The sequence below is a fragment of the Streptopelia decaocto genome (genome assembly GCF_964273445.1).
Source record: "Streptopelia decaocto genome assembly, chromosome: 2".
NCBI lineage: Eukaryota > Metazoa > Chordata > Aves > Columbiformes > Columbidae > Streptopelia > Streptopelia decaocto.
Genome location: NC_138655.1, coordinates 54,981,758 through 54,999,522, shown reverse-complemented (window position 1 = coordinate 54,999,522; position 17,765 = coordinate 54,981,758). Strand labels below are relative to the sequence as shown.

Below are 17,765 nucleotides of genomic sequence, written 5' to 3'. Positions count from 1 at the left end.
TTTAAGAGATTTTCTAGGTTTTAATCCTCCATTTTTCTGTTTAAGCAATTATCTTAGTGGTAATATAAACAATCTCTACCTAAAATAATTATAGTAATCATGGCTATTCTCTAAAGTACATCACTGTAATATGCCAAGAAAGGTATTTCCTCTGTGTTGATTGCAACTACTTTGACAATTCTTTTTAAACAACATTGAAAGCAGCAATGTGAATTTTCTAGATGTCTGAACACACAGTCCTTAATTATATAAGCAACTCAGTAGACTTCAATGGTATATCTCATGAGAGTAAACTTTATGGAACCAAGACATAAATTGATTGTTAGATACATTAATAAACTAGATTTTAGATAATATAGCTGAGTATCTAGAATTTAGATAATTCTAAGTTCTCTGATTTTGAGAGAATTCAGAGATTAAAAATCCAAGGTGGACATCACACCGGCTAGTCCAGGGGAAAATCAGGTTGTTTTTACACACAAGTAAAGCACGGTTTTGTGATCACTGTGTTTTAATCCTCTGTGTGGATCCACTGAAGGTCAAGAAGCCACTTACTCAGGGGAAACATGACAGTCCCGCTTCCTGTTCAGCCTCCTGTGCACCCACCAAAAGATGTGGTGAGCAAACATACTGGAGGCAGAGCTCTTGCCACTAATGAACCTCTTTATTGCATGACGTGCCTATGATAAATCTCAAGTTCAGCTGTGTGTAGAAGAGAAACACATCAGTGTTATTAATTACAAGATGGTTTACGAATAGCCATACTAATCATATGAAATAAAAAAATAATTATGTTTTTATTAGAACAAAACATAAGTTTTTGTTACAACAAGACTGATGCTTTAGTTACCCTAACTCCTACCTGTAATTAAGATTCTCAGATCTTGGCACCACTACACGTAATGTTTTTTTTCTCTATCATCCTTTTTGTAGAAGGAGTCTGCTTAACTAACGCAACTTGAAGAAATACATTTCTAAATATCTGGTTATTGGGCTTGACAAGTCAAATTGGATTTATCTCCAGACCTAACAGAGAACCAGCAATGTCAGTGTACATTTGCCAGTGGTCCTTCTTCCTTACTAGACACACTTGCAGTGGTATCAGGACTGCCTGACCCTGGGCATGTTTTAGCCAATTTGCTGACTTTGGCAAAAGTCTCTTTTCTTTAACGAAGGGGAACTCTTAGATTCTGGGAACATTAAAAATCAAACAATTTAACATTCTGAACTGTTTAAAAGCATCGAAATAACATTTTTCAAGTGCCTGAGTCACTTTGGGAGTTGGGTTTATAACTCAAGAATCCTTATGACTCTTGAACATTTTGTCTGTGTTCTTTCTTTGCAAGTGCTGGGAACTTAGCTGAATCAACACTGTGCTTCTGATTTTCCAAATGAAAGTGCTGCACAGATCTGCTAATCCTTTTTTTTTTTTTTTTTAATTGATAAAAAATATCCACTTCTGCTGAAACTGATCTTGCCTTAGTCCTATGCTTCCTAATATGCCTGATCCTAATTAAATAGCAATATTACTTCATTTAGCATTTTTGCTTTCACGCTGCATAAAATTTTAAATAGAAAATGCTAGTGGGGAGAAATCCATGTAAAACAACTTCTTTTGAGCTGTACTGTAGCTAAGCATTATAGAAACTTTATAGTTGTTGCCTTTTCTTAAACCACACCCTGGGGAGCTGACCTTTTACATGGCTTCACGTTGTAGCTTTTGTACCTCTTTTATCTTTTCTTCTTTAAGAAAAGTCAACTTTGAAATATACCCCACTTAGAGAAGTCTTTCAAAGAAACCTGAAACTTATTTATTTATCAGCATGGTTGAAGGTTGCTTGCATACAGTAGAGAAAAGGTGTATTTAGAAGCCAAGACAAATACTTTTATAAGGTTACTTTCCAATGCTTCCAACCTTGTGGATAACTTTTGGGAAATGGGATAATTTAATAGCCCATGACAAAATAGGAATTAATATGGTCTCGTCCCATGCTTCTAGTTCATAAAAGTAGGTCTAGTAGAGCGATTTGGATCAAAACAGAAACTCAAATTTTGCACCTTATGACTATCTCTAATTAGAGTACCTTTGTAATTCTACATGTTAAAATAAGGACAAACTTCTCATCTAGAAGTCAGCCTACAGGTGGGAAGTGCTGAGTTTTTAGTATGACAATATAAATTCAAAATTTTGGGGCCAGTGAAAATTTTGATTTCCAGACAGAATGCTGATGTCTGTAATGTCTGAAAAATTGGCCACTTATTTGTGGCCTGTTCGAAAAAATTTAGTATTTTCCAATATGCCTTTTTTTTTTTTAAATGTCTGTAAAGAGGTATCTGGTGCTGGATAAACTCACATGAAGATACCAAAGATATGTACGTTTTACTATGTAATATTGTTTAGCAAAACCCAAAAACTTATTTTCCTTTTCTCTGCTACATTGACTACTTCTTTTGCAGATATAAAGATACACTTCCTGAAGCATTTTCTGTTATTGCCAAACCTAAAGTAATAAACAAAGAGAAAGTATCGGATGCCAAAAATAATCGTCGATATCCTCAAAGTCAAATGATTTAATGTTATTTTTCTCCTAGTTTCTAACGTTTAAGAGTGAAGTTGCTTCACATTTCAAAGTTTTTGTTCATAGCTGTGAGGGCTGAAAATGGATACATGTATTATTTGTAAGGAAAACTGCGTGATTCTCACAGTCACATGGCTCCAGAAGGCGAAACTTTAGGAAAGCCTAGGATCCTCAGTAAAGCTTTGGCAACTCTCAAGGTAATATTTAAGCTGCGAAAGACCCTTTTGCGACACTGATCATGTAAATACATCTCAGTCTCAAAGGGGGAATGGTTTTAAGTTTCCTTGTCTCCAGCATACTAGCCTGATTTCTGCACTACGGGAATGAATCGAGCGACTGTTAGGTATCTGATTCTATAAACTGCAGACAACCAAACTGCCAGGGTGGAAAACTCTAGTACAATTTTTATATTTGTTCCATATTGCTGCAAACAGCAGCATATCTATCTTCCTCTGCGTCTGTCATCTCTTCTCCCCTTCCCTCCCACTGTCACTGCAGTGTCATAAAATTTCTTTCTTCTGCTTCAGCATGTAAAAAACTACTTTGATTACTTTACATTTATTTTCTGTCTTCCTGTAGCTTAAGCGTATGTGTGTGTTTGCCATCAGGCTGCGTCCTCCCGCTATGCGATGACATTGGCAAGTGATTGCACAAGCGAAAGATTCATTGCTATAGCAGATGCAGCTGTGAATGAACAGTCAAATCAGCTGTAACTTTTAAATTAAAAACTCATCAGTGAAGAGAATAAGGCACATGCATGCAAAAACCAAGGATAAGAAGTCACACAGTGATATAAAAATAAAGCCTTGTATAATTCAGAGGTGAAAGAATAAACTTGTGGATTCCGTAATAGGATTCTTCCATATTCATTTAGTAACTGTCTTTCAGCTAATGAAGCTTTTTAAGTAAAAAAAAAGGTGGTTTTTTTTTAAGTAAAAGTCTGATTAGCTCTGTGTCTAAAGCATGCTCATCAGGATACACCAGTTGCAATAGCTTCACTGTGCACAAGTCCTAAAATACATTCAGAGTGTGGTCAAGTAGTCTTCTTCCTGAGAGTTCTGGAAATACTCAGAGTGACTAGAAAACTAAGGGAAATAAAATCAGGTACATGAAGGCCTTTTCTATATGCAAAAAACAAAGTAGGTGAATGAAGAGAAAAATTAAGTTGGCTTTGTCTGTATTAAAAAGGAAGATTATTATTAAATGCTCTAGGCAAATGGTGAAAGAGTAATGTAAATCAGTAAGTAATTAATCAGAAAAAAAATAGGGGAAATGAGTGAGGTTTCATTTTTTTGGGGAAGATAACATTTGTGTTGAAAAATTAATCTAGCCCTGGAAGAGAGCTCCATAGTATAGGGTTTTCCCCATTTTTTTGACATGAGTAAATGTTCCGTACTGACTTTTCCAAGCAGTCAGTAAATATTCTTTTCCATATGCATATGATGAGAAAAATGGAGCAGAGGTTAACACCCTCGGTTCACTGGAGACTCGTGGCCTCTACACACTGTCAGAAAGCAAAGGAATATATGCTAGTATTGTGAAATGTGGATGAATTATGGGAACTTACTGAGAAGCCAAGATTTCCCTTCATGGGCTACCATTCAGAGGAGAAAAAGACATGTGGGAGGAAAGAAGACTTGATGCTCACATCTGCTCCAGTTCAGTGCTGCTAGAAATCAGATCAGTCTGCCCACATATTTCATTTCCTTCTGTAATCTTGACCAATAATTTATAATTGGTCTCAGCTGATCATCTGGCTCTCTCTTTCCATGGCAAAATGAGTGAGCAAAGAACTTTATCCCCCTACTCTTTACTGTCCAAGAGATAAAACTTTGAAAGACAAAGATCTCTATTAATTTTAATGCAGTCTCTGAGACATTGTCCTATTCAGTCTCTTTTCATTATTGCTGTTATGCCTTTAGAGACGGGAGGCAAAGTGTTTTCTGTGTCACTTTTGACATCTCTCTCAGGCTGTACGACATGGTTCCTACAATGGGAAACAATCAAAGAGACTGACACCCTCAGGTGAATTTGCTTAAGGATCCACTTATTCTAAATACTCATCTAAAAGTCTTAAGGTGGAAACTTGAACAAGTTGTGCTGTGCACAGCAAAATAATGAAGTCTCTGGATTCCTGTGTTTTTGTATTTCTGGATTGTTTCTGTTCTCCCGCCCACTTCCACGCCTGGAATCTTGTAGTGAGCCTTATTTTTGGGGGAAACAGTGATTTACGAATCCATGTCAGCTGAGATACCGCTTTGTTAATTGCAGGCAGTATCATTATGATTTTTTACCTGGTGTATCAGCTTTCTTCAAGTCTGTATCCTAGATGAAGGTGCTTGGAGAGAACCTCTGGAGAGCAGCTCCTGAGGCAGAAATAACACGTAAGTTGCCACATCCCTTTGTAAAACCATGCTCAGAGACCAGACCCTCAGCTCCAGCTGCTCCTTCAGTCCTGTTCCTGCTCTGGAGTTTACTCTGGCCATGCTGGTGTTTTTGCAGAAGTGAGCAGTACTATTCCAAGGGAAGGAGTCAGGGAGGCTTTTATGCCATTTTCATCCTCTCTCATTAAGAACAGAACAGGTGCACACTTCAGTACTGTGGATTTCTGCAAAAGAGTGATTGCACCTGCAGTTTAATATGGACTATTAATAATCTGACCATGTGAGGACAGTTTTAATTAGTGAGCAGAAAGAGTGTGCTTTCTTGTTAGTATGTTCAGAGAAAAGTCTGAAACCCAATAGGTCAAAACTGGATTATTTTTAAGGTAGACAACATTATAGTTTATGCACAGGAGGGGATTAGACTGGACATTAGGCAGCATTTATTTACCAAGAGGGTGATCAAACACTGAACAGGCTTCCTAGAGATGTGATTGATGCCTCAAACCTCTCAGGTATTTGGACAATGTCATTAATAATATTCCTTAACTTGATCGGCCCTGAATTGGTCAGGCAGTTGGACTAGATGATCATTACAGGTCCCTTCCAACTGAAATGTTATTCTATTCTATTCTATTCTATTCTATTCTATTCTATTCTATTCTATTCTATTCTATTCTATTCTATTCTATTCTATTCTATTCTATTCTATTCTGTTCTGTTCTGTTCTGTTCTGTTCTGTTCTGTTCTGTTCTGTTCTGTTCTATTCTACTTAGATTTTCAAGAGAGGGAGCTGTGGAAGGGGGTTATTCAGTCTAGTAAACGTTAACAGAGCATAATATGCCTGTTTTCGTACTGATACTTCTCTGCCAGGACCCTTCCACAAGAATATTATACTGGATGTATATTTATGACAGGATAATTCCCAGATTGCACAGTGGCAGCTTTTAGTCTTTTTTATGTGACACCAGTGGTTAAAAAAACCAAAAAGACTTAAAAATGCTCACAGGTGGGCCTTAGATAAAACCAGGGGGGCAAACGAGATTGTGAGGTACAGGGATGTAAATCGCACAGGTAAATTTACTTGCTGCTAACAACTGCAGCATATGTGTGGTCAGAAACCCAAAGAGATTAAAGTGTAATGAAGATTAAAGTTGAACAGGGATATTTTTAATAAATTAATAAGAAAAGAATCAGTTTCTAGCACACTGAAACCAAAAGCTGAAAACTGGATGGTTTTACTCTATGTCATTTGTAACAGCATGCTATAGTAGTCTAGATACTTCACAAAAACAAGAGCAACCTGTGACAAGGGAAAGAGTACCATGAAGTGATGGCAGAGCTATCTCTAACTGAGGCTGCATAGTTACTGTTAGATTTTGTACCTCTGATATGTCTTCCTTGCCAACTGCAAGTGGAGAGACATTTTCTCTGTGCTTGGACAATTGTATAATTTCTATGCAGAGTTCTTGTGCCTCTGAAGTGTGTGCTGTATGATGTTGTTTTGATGGTCTGGGCTGCCTCAGCAATAGTTAGAGTTCCTCTCAGAAGTTGTCTCCATTCAGTAGGAATCTTATTTATTCAACTGCTTGCATTAGGGTTTTAGGTGGCTTGTTTCCTGCCACCCCTTGTGCTTATTTTCTTTTCAGCTAAATTAATTTCGGCTAACTTTTCTCATGCCATTTAACCTAGGAATTCAAAGGAAACGAACATGATAGAAGATATTTTATGGCCTGTGTTGTTTGAGCACTTGAGTTGTGAGACTGTTGTCAGTGTTTTTCTTGGCATGGCCCAGCCTCCTGCAGCACAGTGGTAGCTGAGAGCAATACAGTGGTAAACCCATCAGCAGCAGAATGTGAGCCAGTCTTTGTTTTAATCTGGAGAGCAATCAGCATTACAATCAGTATCCAAAAATCTCTCTAGGATGCATGCTTAACGGTTTGGCTTTGTGTTCTATTTTGTTTTTGTTGGGTTTGGTTCATGAATAAATCATGTGAGATCTCCAAATAGCAATTGGCACATGAAGCACAGGAAGCCTGTGGCCGGTGGAGTTACTAACACACCGTGTTACAGGTTCTGACCACCTGGCTGTGGTGCACTGACAAAGGGCACCCAGCTTACAGGTGAAAGTGGGAGCACTCAACTTCAGCTCTGTTTTGCCCCATTTGGATCTGAGCAATCCTGACCTTGTGAATGCTCGGCCAATTGAAAGAGTCTGCCACAGTTGCCTCCCACACCTGAGAGGGGTCTTTCACAGAATCACAGAATGTTGGAGATTGGAAGGGACCTCAAAAGATCATCTAGTCCAATCGCCCTGCTGGAGTAGGAACATCTAGATGAGGTTACACAGGAAGATGTCCAGGAGGGTTTTGAATGTCTCCAGAGTAGGAGACTCCACAACCCCCCTGGGCAGCCTGTTCCAGTGTTCTGTTACCATCACTGAGAAGAAGTTTCTTCTCGTATTTAAGTGGAACCTCTTGTGTTCCAGTTTGAACCCATTACCCGTTGTCCTACCGTTGGTTGTCACCGAGAAGAGCCTGGCTCCATACTCGTGACACTCATCCTTTATATATCTGTAAACATTAATAAGGTCACCCCTCAGTCTCCTCTTCTCCAAGCTAAAGAGACCCAGCTCCCTCAGCCTTTCCTCACAAGGGAGACGCTTCATTCCCTTTGCGGAGTGTTTACCACTCAAGAACTGTTTCACATGTTCCACTTAGAATAAATAAGAAGTCTCATCTCATGGAGCTGGGAGATGCAGTTTGCCACTGATTTCTACCTCTCTTTTTTGACTCAATGCTGTAGAATTGGACAAAATACACCAAGGCTAAATCAGGATCTTCCTTTTGGCCAGTTTTAATGGAAATCAGCTGGGAGGTGGGGGAGTGAGGGCTGCTTAAGCTCCCTGTCTTGCTGAGGGGCTGCACACACATCCCTGGTGGCTGGGGCCTGCTTTGTGCAACATCCATGTGCTTTTGCCTCTAAGCCATTGAGATTTTTGTGCAGGTGAGAGTGGGGAAGGTGAACTCATTGGTTTCTGTCTTGTCCTGCTTGATGCTGTGAAGGCAAACACGGACATGTCCAGGGTAGGCAAGGCAGAGTGGGAGCTGTTTCATGTGGAAGAAGTAAGGGTCTTGGTGAATGGTCTCGTCCCTGCAAATGTGTCCCTTAGATAGTTTTGAATTAGGAATGCGGTGTGAGGCAGTCCCCTATACACTCGAAGTTCAATGGGCACTCCAGCTCCAACTATGGTATTTCCTAATGGCTGCATGCCTCTCCTCTGTATTGAGGATAATTTGGCTTTGTAAAATGGCAGTAGTTTACAATGTCACTTGCTGTAATTGGGGGAAATAATATTCCCTCCTCATCTGCAGATGACTGGAAAATTTAGATGTGTCTTTTACTTTCTATCATTATATTATATGCTGGCTATGGTATGAAATTAAGAATAGTTTGAAATGATAATGTGTTTATGCTCCAAGCAGTGAAAGCTGCAGTGAGAAGCAGCAAATATATTTTGAAATAATCGCTCTGTGTCAGTTTTTTCAGCACTTCCTTTTTGTCAGGAATATTGTGAAACATATGGATATCTGTATGGCTTTATGTAAACACTTAGCTGTCAGTCACCAAGTATTTATGAGCGTACTGGACGGGTTTAACTGTGAATGTTTTGCGGTGATCAGTGAATACTGAATTAGTGCTTTAGCCAAATCCCAATACCATGTGTGTGTGTGAAGCAAGTGAGAAACTTATATACTCACAATGGAAGGTCTCTTTGAAGACTTCAGCTTAAAATACACCTACAGCTGAGGTGTCCTCAGGTCTCTTCTGCTCCCTTTGGCACTGCCTCCCTCCAGGATCACATTCCCCATTGTGACTTGACATAATTTGTACTGGGGATGGGCTCATCCTTGCCAAGCACTATGTTGCTGGCAGGCCCAGCGCTGTGGGTGTGGAGGGGAATGTGCTCACTTCCCCTTGGCTGCGCAGCATCAGTCCGGCTCCACGTTTGGATCTGCAGGATGCGGGCGAAGGGAGCTGGATGTTGTCCTGTCACGAGTCTGGCGGTAGCACAGCTGAGCACTTTGCGTGAATGCTGCTTAATCCCAACTGAATTTTGTGTCTTCTGCGTGCTGCCCTGAGCAACCTGGAATTTGCCCTTTATTAGAAGATCAATGAACAACAAGGAGCAGTGGGTGTTTTTTTTTTTTTTTAAAAAAAAAAAAGGAAAAATTGGCATGAACCAACATTTTACATATTGCACATAGCTGTAATTTCTTAATGTTGAATGTTTTATGCAAGCAATGGGGCACCAAAAACTTGGCAATGTGCATTTAGTTTCAAATAGCCGCTCTCTCTCTGCATAGCAGTATTTGGAAAGCAAATGTTTGGTTAATACGTGGTTAAGCACTTTTGCAATACAGAAAGTGTTCTTCATTGCAAGGTATCTTTCCTGAGAAAGCGAAATGTACTTTTGGTTTTTGAATCCGTGCAGACACAGTTTGTAAGCAGTGATTAAGATTTTACAAATACTTCAGGAGCCCTTTGAACTTGTCTGTTGGGTAGGTCAGTGCATGCTAAATATTTTTAGAAGTAGTTTTCTATGCATTTTTGCTTCCCTCTTCCTCCCACTCTTTTACTTTGCGTGACCATAATTCTCTCAAAGTGCAACTTCAGGTATTTTGGGTAGAACACATGGCACGTTCTGCATAAACTGAGAGGACAGTCACATTAAGGCAGTGCAGGATTAAGAGTGATCATGCACAGCCCTGTGGATATTAATGTTACTAAGTTTGTATTTAATTTTTGCCACATAATTTGTTTTCAGTTTGTGGGTGAGCATGAGGTAAGGAAAGGACTAAATTCAAGCTTACCAGTGCTCAGCAACTCTCATATTTTGCTCGGGGAGGAGTTTGGCCCTGAGGGTCCATGTCAAGGTTGCCATGTGAACCAGCATGGTATCTGACTTGTCTTTTGAACAAGCAGGGACAAGTCATGCGAGCATGAACATAGACTGAGAGCATCCTCTGTTCACTGTCGTGCTGGTTGTGGCTCAGACCAGGTCCCTGGTCCTCAGATCCAGACACGTCTGAGTTTCCCAGCATAGTGAGTACAGAGGCAGACATTCCCTCCTTAGTTCAAACTGAGAGAGGACAAGGGGCCTCTTTAACTTGTTTCCAGCTGCAGCCATCCCCAGGACCCATTTCCAACAGCAAGGATCAGCAATCACATATCTCAGGCAATCTGGTTTCCAGCCTTTGATATCCTTGAAGTTTCCACTATTTTTGGATCACAGAGAGGATACTAGTGATAAACGAATGATTAATTCACAGCACCTGTATGACACTGCCAGTCCACGTTCCCAGGGGACCCTGCTTATGATTCTTGGGTCTGATTTGCCTCCAGTCCAAGTGCTTACAGTTGCAGATGGAGCCCATGGGAATTGTGCAGTAAACATATGCGGTGATGCATGAATTACTCTGAATTATTAGATCCACTTGGAAATATCACGTCTCACTGTGACCGAACAAGATAAATGGAAGATAAGAGCATCTATGCATCTCTTCCTTAGTTTATCACTTGTAAACTGTTAATACAGGGTTACCTAATTTTAGTTTTCTCAAATCAATTAATTAGAAAGTAAACAGGTACTATAGAAAACTTCTGAAGGGAGAAAAAATAGTACAGTATGCAGCGAGAAAGGCTTTTGAAAAAAAATTAAATCTATGATAAAAAATAAAGATTAAAATACTTTGTTTAACTAGTATTCAATATAAAATCAAGTTTTTTACGAGGCTTTAGTCTGGAGGCATTGTTTGATTTGTTGTTTAACGCAAGCTTAACATTGTGATATATTGCTGATGCTGAATTAACTTGAGTGCTCTTTAAGAAAGACTGGTTGTTCCTTTTTTCCTAGTTTATTTTTGTTTGTAACAACATATTAAATATTTAGGGTTTGAAGACTACTGTTTTGTGTTCTATGTGTGGAGGATTTTGTGTATTATTGTGCATGTTGCTTTACACGTGTTACTATATATTTTACTTGTATTTTCCATTGAAACCATTACAATTTGAATTCTAATAGCTCTGGTGCTTTTCTGGTTTTATTCTGTAAACCTGAAATAAAGAGGAAGATAATGTGTCTGCCTTTCTAAAGAAATGAAATCAGACCAGATAAGGCAGTATTAACACTTGACTGTTCGCGAGAGCTTTGTGCACTCAGTCAAAGATGAATAACTAATTGCTGAGAAATTCTTATTGTAGAAAGGAAAAAATGAACATTTTATCTTCAGAAAACTAAAATGGTGATTTCTAGAGCACCAAGAATGTAATGTTTAAATTGTACTGGCTTCAATTCTTCAAGGCATTTGGTTTTTGTTTAGCTGCTAGTCAGTGTAGATGAAGTGCAGTTTTAACCTGTATGTCCACAGCTAACACTATTCTCAGTGCAGATAAACTGTGAAATTTTGCCTAGTAGTTTGTGTAGCACCAATGAACTTTAGAAATGGACCAGGGTTACACAGTCCTGGAAAAAATCTGTATAAACACAGAAAATGAAGATGATCTCTTTCTAAAGTAGTTTAAAGTACACAGCTAAAAACAGGGAAACACAGACTGAGGAGGAGACTGCTGTATTAGTGGTCTGTTGATATGGTAAAACAGTTTCACATGTTGATGCAAGTCATAAAATCACTTTTGTCTCACTAAATTTATGTTTGCTTATGGGAGAACTCTTGCAACCCTAACTGCAGTAGACCCTTGTTTAAAAACTATGTCTAATGTAATTTACTTGGTAATGGGAAGGTAGAAAAACACTAAAAATCCCTTACTTTTAAAAAAAAATATTTTTATTGTGGGAGTACTGTTTTTTTCCACATCCTGTAAGAAAAAATGAAAGAGGGGGAAAATAATTCTAAAGCTGCTGTTTACTGTATTGCATTTCAGAAGACGTCTCTGGCTGAGTCATAAGCTTCAGTCAGAGGTATCTATTAAAGTTGCCTCACAGGTAAATCATTTAGTTTAGGTTAATAAATGATGCTGTACTAGTTGTAGATCAAGGGCTATGAGCAATTCATTGTACACTGTGATTCTTGCAGGGATTACAGTTGTTTCTCCAGGAGATCTCCTGAATAGTTTTCCTGTGCTTCTGTTTTATCTTCATCGCCAGAGACCCTCTTTTGGGGCAAATAGCACAATGCATATACTGTTATCAAATGCAAAATATGACCATGTGTGAATGCGCAAATAAAGTGAGAAATGTTTGTGGAATGACTGCAGTATTTACTGTTCTTTTTTGTACTGCCAGAGATAACAAATGGGAATAACTGATTTTTGGTTTAGCTGTTGCTGTGAAAATCTAGGGAGCAAATTGCTTGGGGTTGAATGAAGCAGTTTATTATTCTGCTTTACAGAAGAATATACATTTCTCTATTTTCAAGTGATCTTTTGTTTCCTTTTTAATTATCACACTGAGGTCAGTTTGTTTTCCTTTTCATGGGGAGATGCGGACAGCATGCGTTCGTGACTGGTTTTGATGAATGAACTATTCATGTGGTTAAGTATCACTGTTCAGTCTCTCTATTGCTAGTCTGAACTGTGCATTACATCTTTCATAACAACACGCTAAATGATTTATTTTGGAAGATCAGAAGCACTTGGTTTGGATTAGTGGAAAGAAATGTGATCTGTGACAGAGGCAGAGCTCCCACCGGCATCTCCCCTTCTTTGGAGAAGTGGGATATGCAGAGGAAGACCCAGCGTGGCTCCCTGGGAGTACAGTGTGAGGAAGGAGAACCTGGTGCAACTAAGCAGCACTGGTACTTGAAGGTTACCACCTTTTAATTTACTCTTGTGTGCATGGTTGAATCCGATGGGCTTACGCTTTAAGTTCAGAAGTGGTGCAAAATGAATTTTAGATAGGACTTCACACCTGTGTACAGAAAAAGCTCACTTACAGAAGTATTGCATAAACGTAATCTGTTCAAATATTTTTCAATATGGAGCTAGCAAATTTATACTCTACTTACATTAATTCTGGGTTCAGGTCTTTTTTCAACTCTAAGAAACGCCCAAGTAATGGTTTCAGTATCAAGAATTCAGAATTTGTTGCCACTTACTTAATAAACGTGCTTTAATAGGCACATTTCAGCATAGCTATCAGGATGAGTGAGACTAAATCATTATTGTTATTGTCAATCCTGGGTACACTGTTGTTGGGAATTAGGTTAATTAAACATGTAATTTTTACTGCTTTCTGCTAAAGGAGAATGTGTAGATTCAGTGCGTTGAGTAGCTAATCTTCAGTGACAGTAAGAGCTAGAGTGCTGCAAAATGAAATGACATGTCAAGCCTGAATTTTCTGTAATATTACACAGATCAACTATGCTGTCATATGCCAGTTGACTCTACAGCATGCTTTTCTTGATGCAGTGGCACAGGAAACATGCAAGCAATCCAGCAAGGACTTCATCTAACTCTTGACAAATCTTTCAATGATTTAATTTTTTTTCTCTGCTTCATCATAACATGAAACCATTAGCAAAACATTTTCAAACTACTTAGCTACCACATAGTGCATGACCATTCGAGGTTATTCTATAACAGCAAAGAGCATCAGAAGAGGAAGATTTCTGTTTGCATGATTGCAGTTTCTTTCTTTTCCTTTTACAAGAAGCTGCAATTTCAAATCATAAGTCATTTTCCTTAGGCAACACCTAATTGCTTTGTTTTGTGTCTATGTCTGAGCACGGGGAGAAGAACTGGCACTTGAATTTTCCCTCTTCTGTTTAGAACCAATTCAGTAGTACTTCTGGGTCCATTTTATAATTGTGCTACAGGACAGCATCCCACAGACCTGTACATTGCTCACTACTTCCTACTTCACTACTACCTGTTGAACAAATATTAAAGCTAGCTTTCTGGTCATTTATCTCATTCCCACTCAGGGCATAAGTTATTTTGCAAGATAGATGGCAGTGGAAAAGCTGGGTCAGCAGCAGTGACGGAAATGCAGGTTTTGATCTTGGACATAGGAGCAGGCCAACAAGCTTCCTGACAGTGGTTGTATCATAATTGTGGGAAACTGCAGCGGGTCTGTGGAATCCTTGACAGAAAATATGGGAGTAGAGATCAGCCTTGAGATATTAAGATTTACCCTTGAGAAGGATGGGAGTAAGGGAGTATCCGGAGAGAGGAGAGATGTACCCATGAGAGAGAAGAGGATAGAAGAATAACATGGATGATAGAAATATTAACCAATGAGATGTTAGTGCTGTAACTTGTAACCAATAGTGAAAAGACACATGAACTGGTAGAACTGTATAAAAATGCACTTGTAGCAATAAATGCCACCTATTACTTTCATCTTGAAAGAACTTGGTCCATGTCGTTTGTCCGTCTCAACCGCGACACATAATCACATTAGGGACTTTTTAGATACTTACTCAAGATCTTCAGTGAAGCTTAGCACTTGCTGGTAACTCCTTCACAAAGAGCTCTTTTTTAGACTTCAAAGCTGCTAGTGCTAGAAGTGATAAAGGCCAGAAGGTGATCTCTTCTTTTGCATCTACAAAACAGCCTTCCTAGGTTTTGTACCAGTTCGGGCTATGAAGAACTAGTCTAGCGCACTCATCTGAGCCCAAGGAGCTATACAGATGCCTCACATGTCCTCAAAACTGATTATAAACATAAAGCCCTATAAAATCAATTAAAATTGGAGCTGCATATTTAAAATTTGTTTAACTTCAAGATGGGCAGGGATATCACAGAATCACAGAATGTTAAGGATTGGAAGGGACCTCCAAAGATCATCTAGTCCAATCCCCCTGCCGGAGCAGGAACACCTAGATAAGGTTACACAAGAAGGCGTCCAGGCAGGTCTTGAATGCCTCCAGAGCAGTAGACTCCACAACCTCCCTGGGCAGCCTGTTCCAGTGTTCTGTCACCCTCACTAGGAAGAAGTTTCTTCTACCTCAAATAAATAAGATTATATCCTCTCATTAATAGTCAAAAGTTCTGTAAGTCTGTTCAGCAGCTTAATACACTGTTCATACTGCCACCAAATCTGAATCCAAGTTCTCCATTTTAACAGTGAACCAAATTCAGACTCCACATCCAAAACCATGAAGTCATATTTCCCAACCTAAACAATTAAATCTCACAATGAAACAGTGCAATTCCTTTTCTACACAAAGTTCAACCAGCCTTACAAACCTCTTGAAAGAAAAGAAGGATTTTCTTGGTGGTACTTAACGCTTTCTCTTTAGTATTTAAATGTTTGTACTTAAATATTCATTTTTAAATACCCCAAAAGCCATTTAAGAGGTCTTTTTGAATAAAATGTATTAACAGTTAACGTAATAAACTATATTAAAATATCACAGACTTTCTGGTTGTTCCTCTGTGTGCCAGGATTGAGTGGGGCACACACTCCCCATGATGTCACTGCTTAGGGGTGATATGAATGCTGTTTTTATTTTGCTGACCTCCTTGTTAGGGCTGGACCCTATTGTCTTCGCAAAAGATGTAAATAGAGGGATTGTGATTTACACACATGGATCTTCTAGGAGCTCAGCTGAAATCTTTCTTGTTGAATTTGAAGATCATGCCTGTTTTGCTCTCCACAAAATTGATTCAGAGTTGGGTTAATCAAAATGCTAGGTATGGCTAAAATACTAATATGTGAGCTATCAGAGCAAAAATATGTGTCTGTCTAGAGCTCCTTGATGATTTTCATATTACCTATATTCCGAAGCTTTCATATTACTGGGGTTTTGGAGGCTTTTCTTTGTCCTGAGCTGACTTTCTGTTCCACTGTCATTGGAAGTAACAAATTTTTTTGTTGTTCTTTTTTTTTTTTTCATCCCATACAGTGTGAAAGGAGCAGATGCTGGCAACGTGATCAGACTATTTGTACCAGATATTGGGATGTTCATCGCTAGTCTGACGATATGGCTCATCTGCCGCAACATGTTACAGAAGCCAATAACCGAGGACGCAGCACAGTGCAACATGCAATTTGAAAATGAGGAAATGGTATTTAATACACGTTCTATCTGTAAGGCTTTTAGCTAACAGTGAGCTTTGACATTACTGCCTGAGATATATTCTAAAATGGTTTCATGACGATTGACTATGTTAAGAAGTGAATTTACTTTCTGGAAACTAAACAATTGTTTTTAAAGTGGAAAAGTTATGTATTATTATCTTGAGAAAACACAACAGAATATGAAATGTGGTAAATATGTTACTGAAATTTTGGCATATCCCTGCCAATTTTGACTTAAGAAATGATCATGACAATTTATCACAAGTGTTTTCTTCAACAGAGCTGCTGTTTAAGTCTGACAAGGTTGTTTTGCTACATATATTTCTCAGTTTCTTAGATAGCACCCATATTTCCAAACTTGTTATCCAAGAATAGCAGCAGCATCTGAGTGATTATCAGAAATGACTCTTAGGAGAAGGGGAGAAAGGCTGTGTATTACATTCATGGAAGGAGTTGTCTAAAACTGTGGTCTTAGTGAGAGAGCTTTAGGATAAATTTGGGGAATGGCTTAGCTAGAAGTGTTACTATTTTTGTTGTGTATTTTACTAGTGGGAAGAAGAATGGCAGAGATACCGAATGCAGAAAAATCCACAGAAAGAGGGAAACAGTTTTATAATATAAAAACCCACAGTGGAAATTTAGCCCAGGGTGCAGAGAATTTCCTGCTACTAATCGTAACATGTTTTTTATCAGACTGTCTAGTGTGCCTTGTGTCTCATTCTCTGTCTTGTTTTACATATGAGTGGAATGTTTTTTTCTTTACTCTCAGAACTCCATTTTTTAGGGGAGACAGTTGCAACTTGCTCATTTCAAATAGCAATTGCACTTCAAAGTGGGTCAGATATTTAGGGTGATCAGCTGCCCATTTTGGTGCCGCTATAGAGGGGAAAAAATGCCTCTCTGCTTGTTGCCATGTCGTCTGGATTGCGGTATTGCCAGAAGCTGGTCGAGTTTCTAGCACGTGAGAGATCAGTATCTGGACTGTATTTTATACTCAGTTGCAGTTGTACTTCTTACAGGCTCTCCTGGCAGCTGAGGATTGCCTGAGATCGCAGCTTTCAATTACATGTTGGAGGATACGTAGACCTCTGTCTGATGAGTGGACACAAAGTTTTGCTTTGTCTCCTGGAAACCAGTTCTATCGGCTTTAAATCTGCTTTATCACTGGAGCTTTGCAAAGTGGAGTTAGCAGCAGGCTAGAATCTGGGCCTATACCCATAAGGGGAGACATTTGAAGTATTAAGAGGTGTGGCTAATTGGCATGTTTTGCGTTCAGCCCAAAATGGGTTCTAACAGACTTCTTGGTAGCCCGTGGTCTCCTGGAAAGAAAGCATGCACGTGTATAAAACAAGAGTAATCTGATGGCAGAAGCTCAGAAGACAAAGAGAAGGGCATACATACAGGTTCCTCTGAATCTAGATGATGATGTCAGAATATTCACTTTTTGTTTGGTTCAGAAGTGAGCCTGAGGTTGAAGTGAGCTCGGTCTTCCAAAGAGGATGGTGCTGGCTTCCAGGCAGGATTCAATACTCATTTGCCTGTAATGCAAGGAAAAAAAATGAGCTAAACCCACTCATTACATAGCACAGAGTATAGCTTTAAATTGGGTTGGTCCTAGACTGGCTACCAAAGGCAATCCGTCAGTGCAACTAAATGGGCCAGAATATTCCGCAAGGGAAGAGCATGGGGGAGAACAAGGAAAAAACTTTGACTGCAAAGAAATATTGATACTGGGCAAATAGAAATCTGGGTAAATAT

General features: G+C 39.0%; 1 protein-coding gene across 6 annotated transcripts in view; it reads left to right on the top strand.

The window, feature by feature from the left end:
- PIEZO2 (piezo type mechanosensitive ion channel component 2) overlaps positions 1 to 17,765 on the top strand; it is a 308,441-nt gene that overhangs the window by 149,221 nt on the left and 141,455 nt on the right. For all 6 annotated transcript variants that reach the window (XM_082043960.1, XM_082043956.1, XM_082043957.1 and 3 more), the window contains one exon: positions 15,832 to 15,994. In XM_082043960.1, coding sequence (XP_081900086.1) covers positions 15,832 to 15,994 — 163 coding nt within the window. The remainder of the gene's footprint in view (positions 1 to 15,831; positions 15,995 to 17,765) is intronic.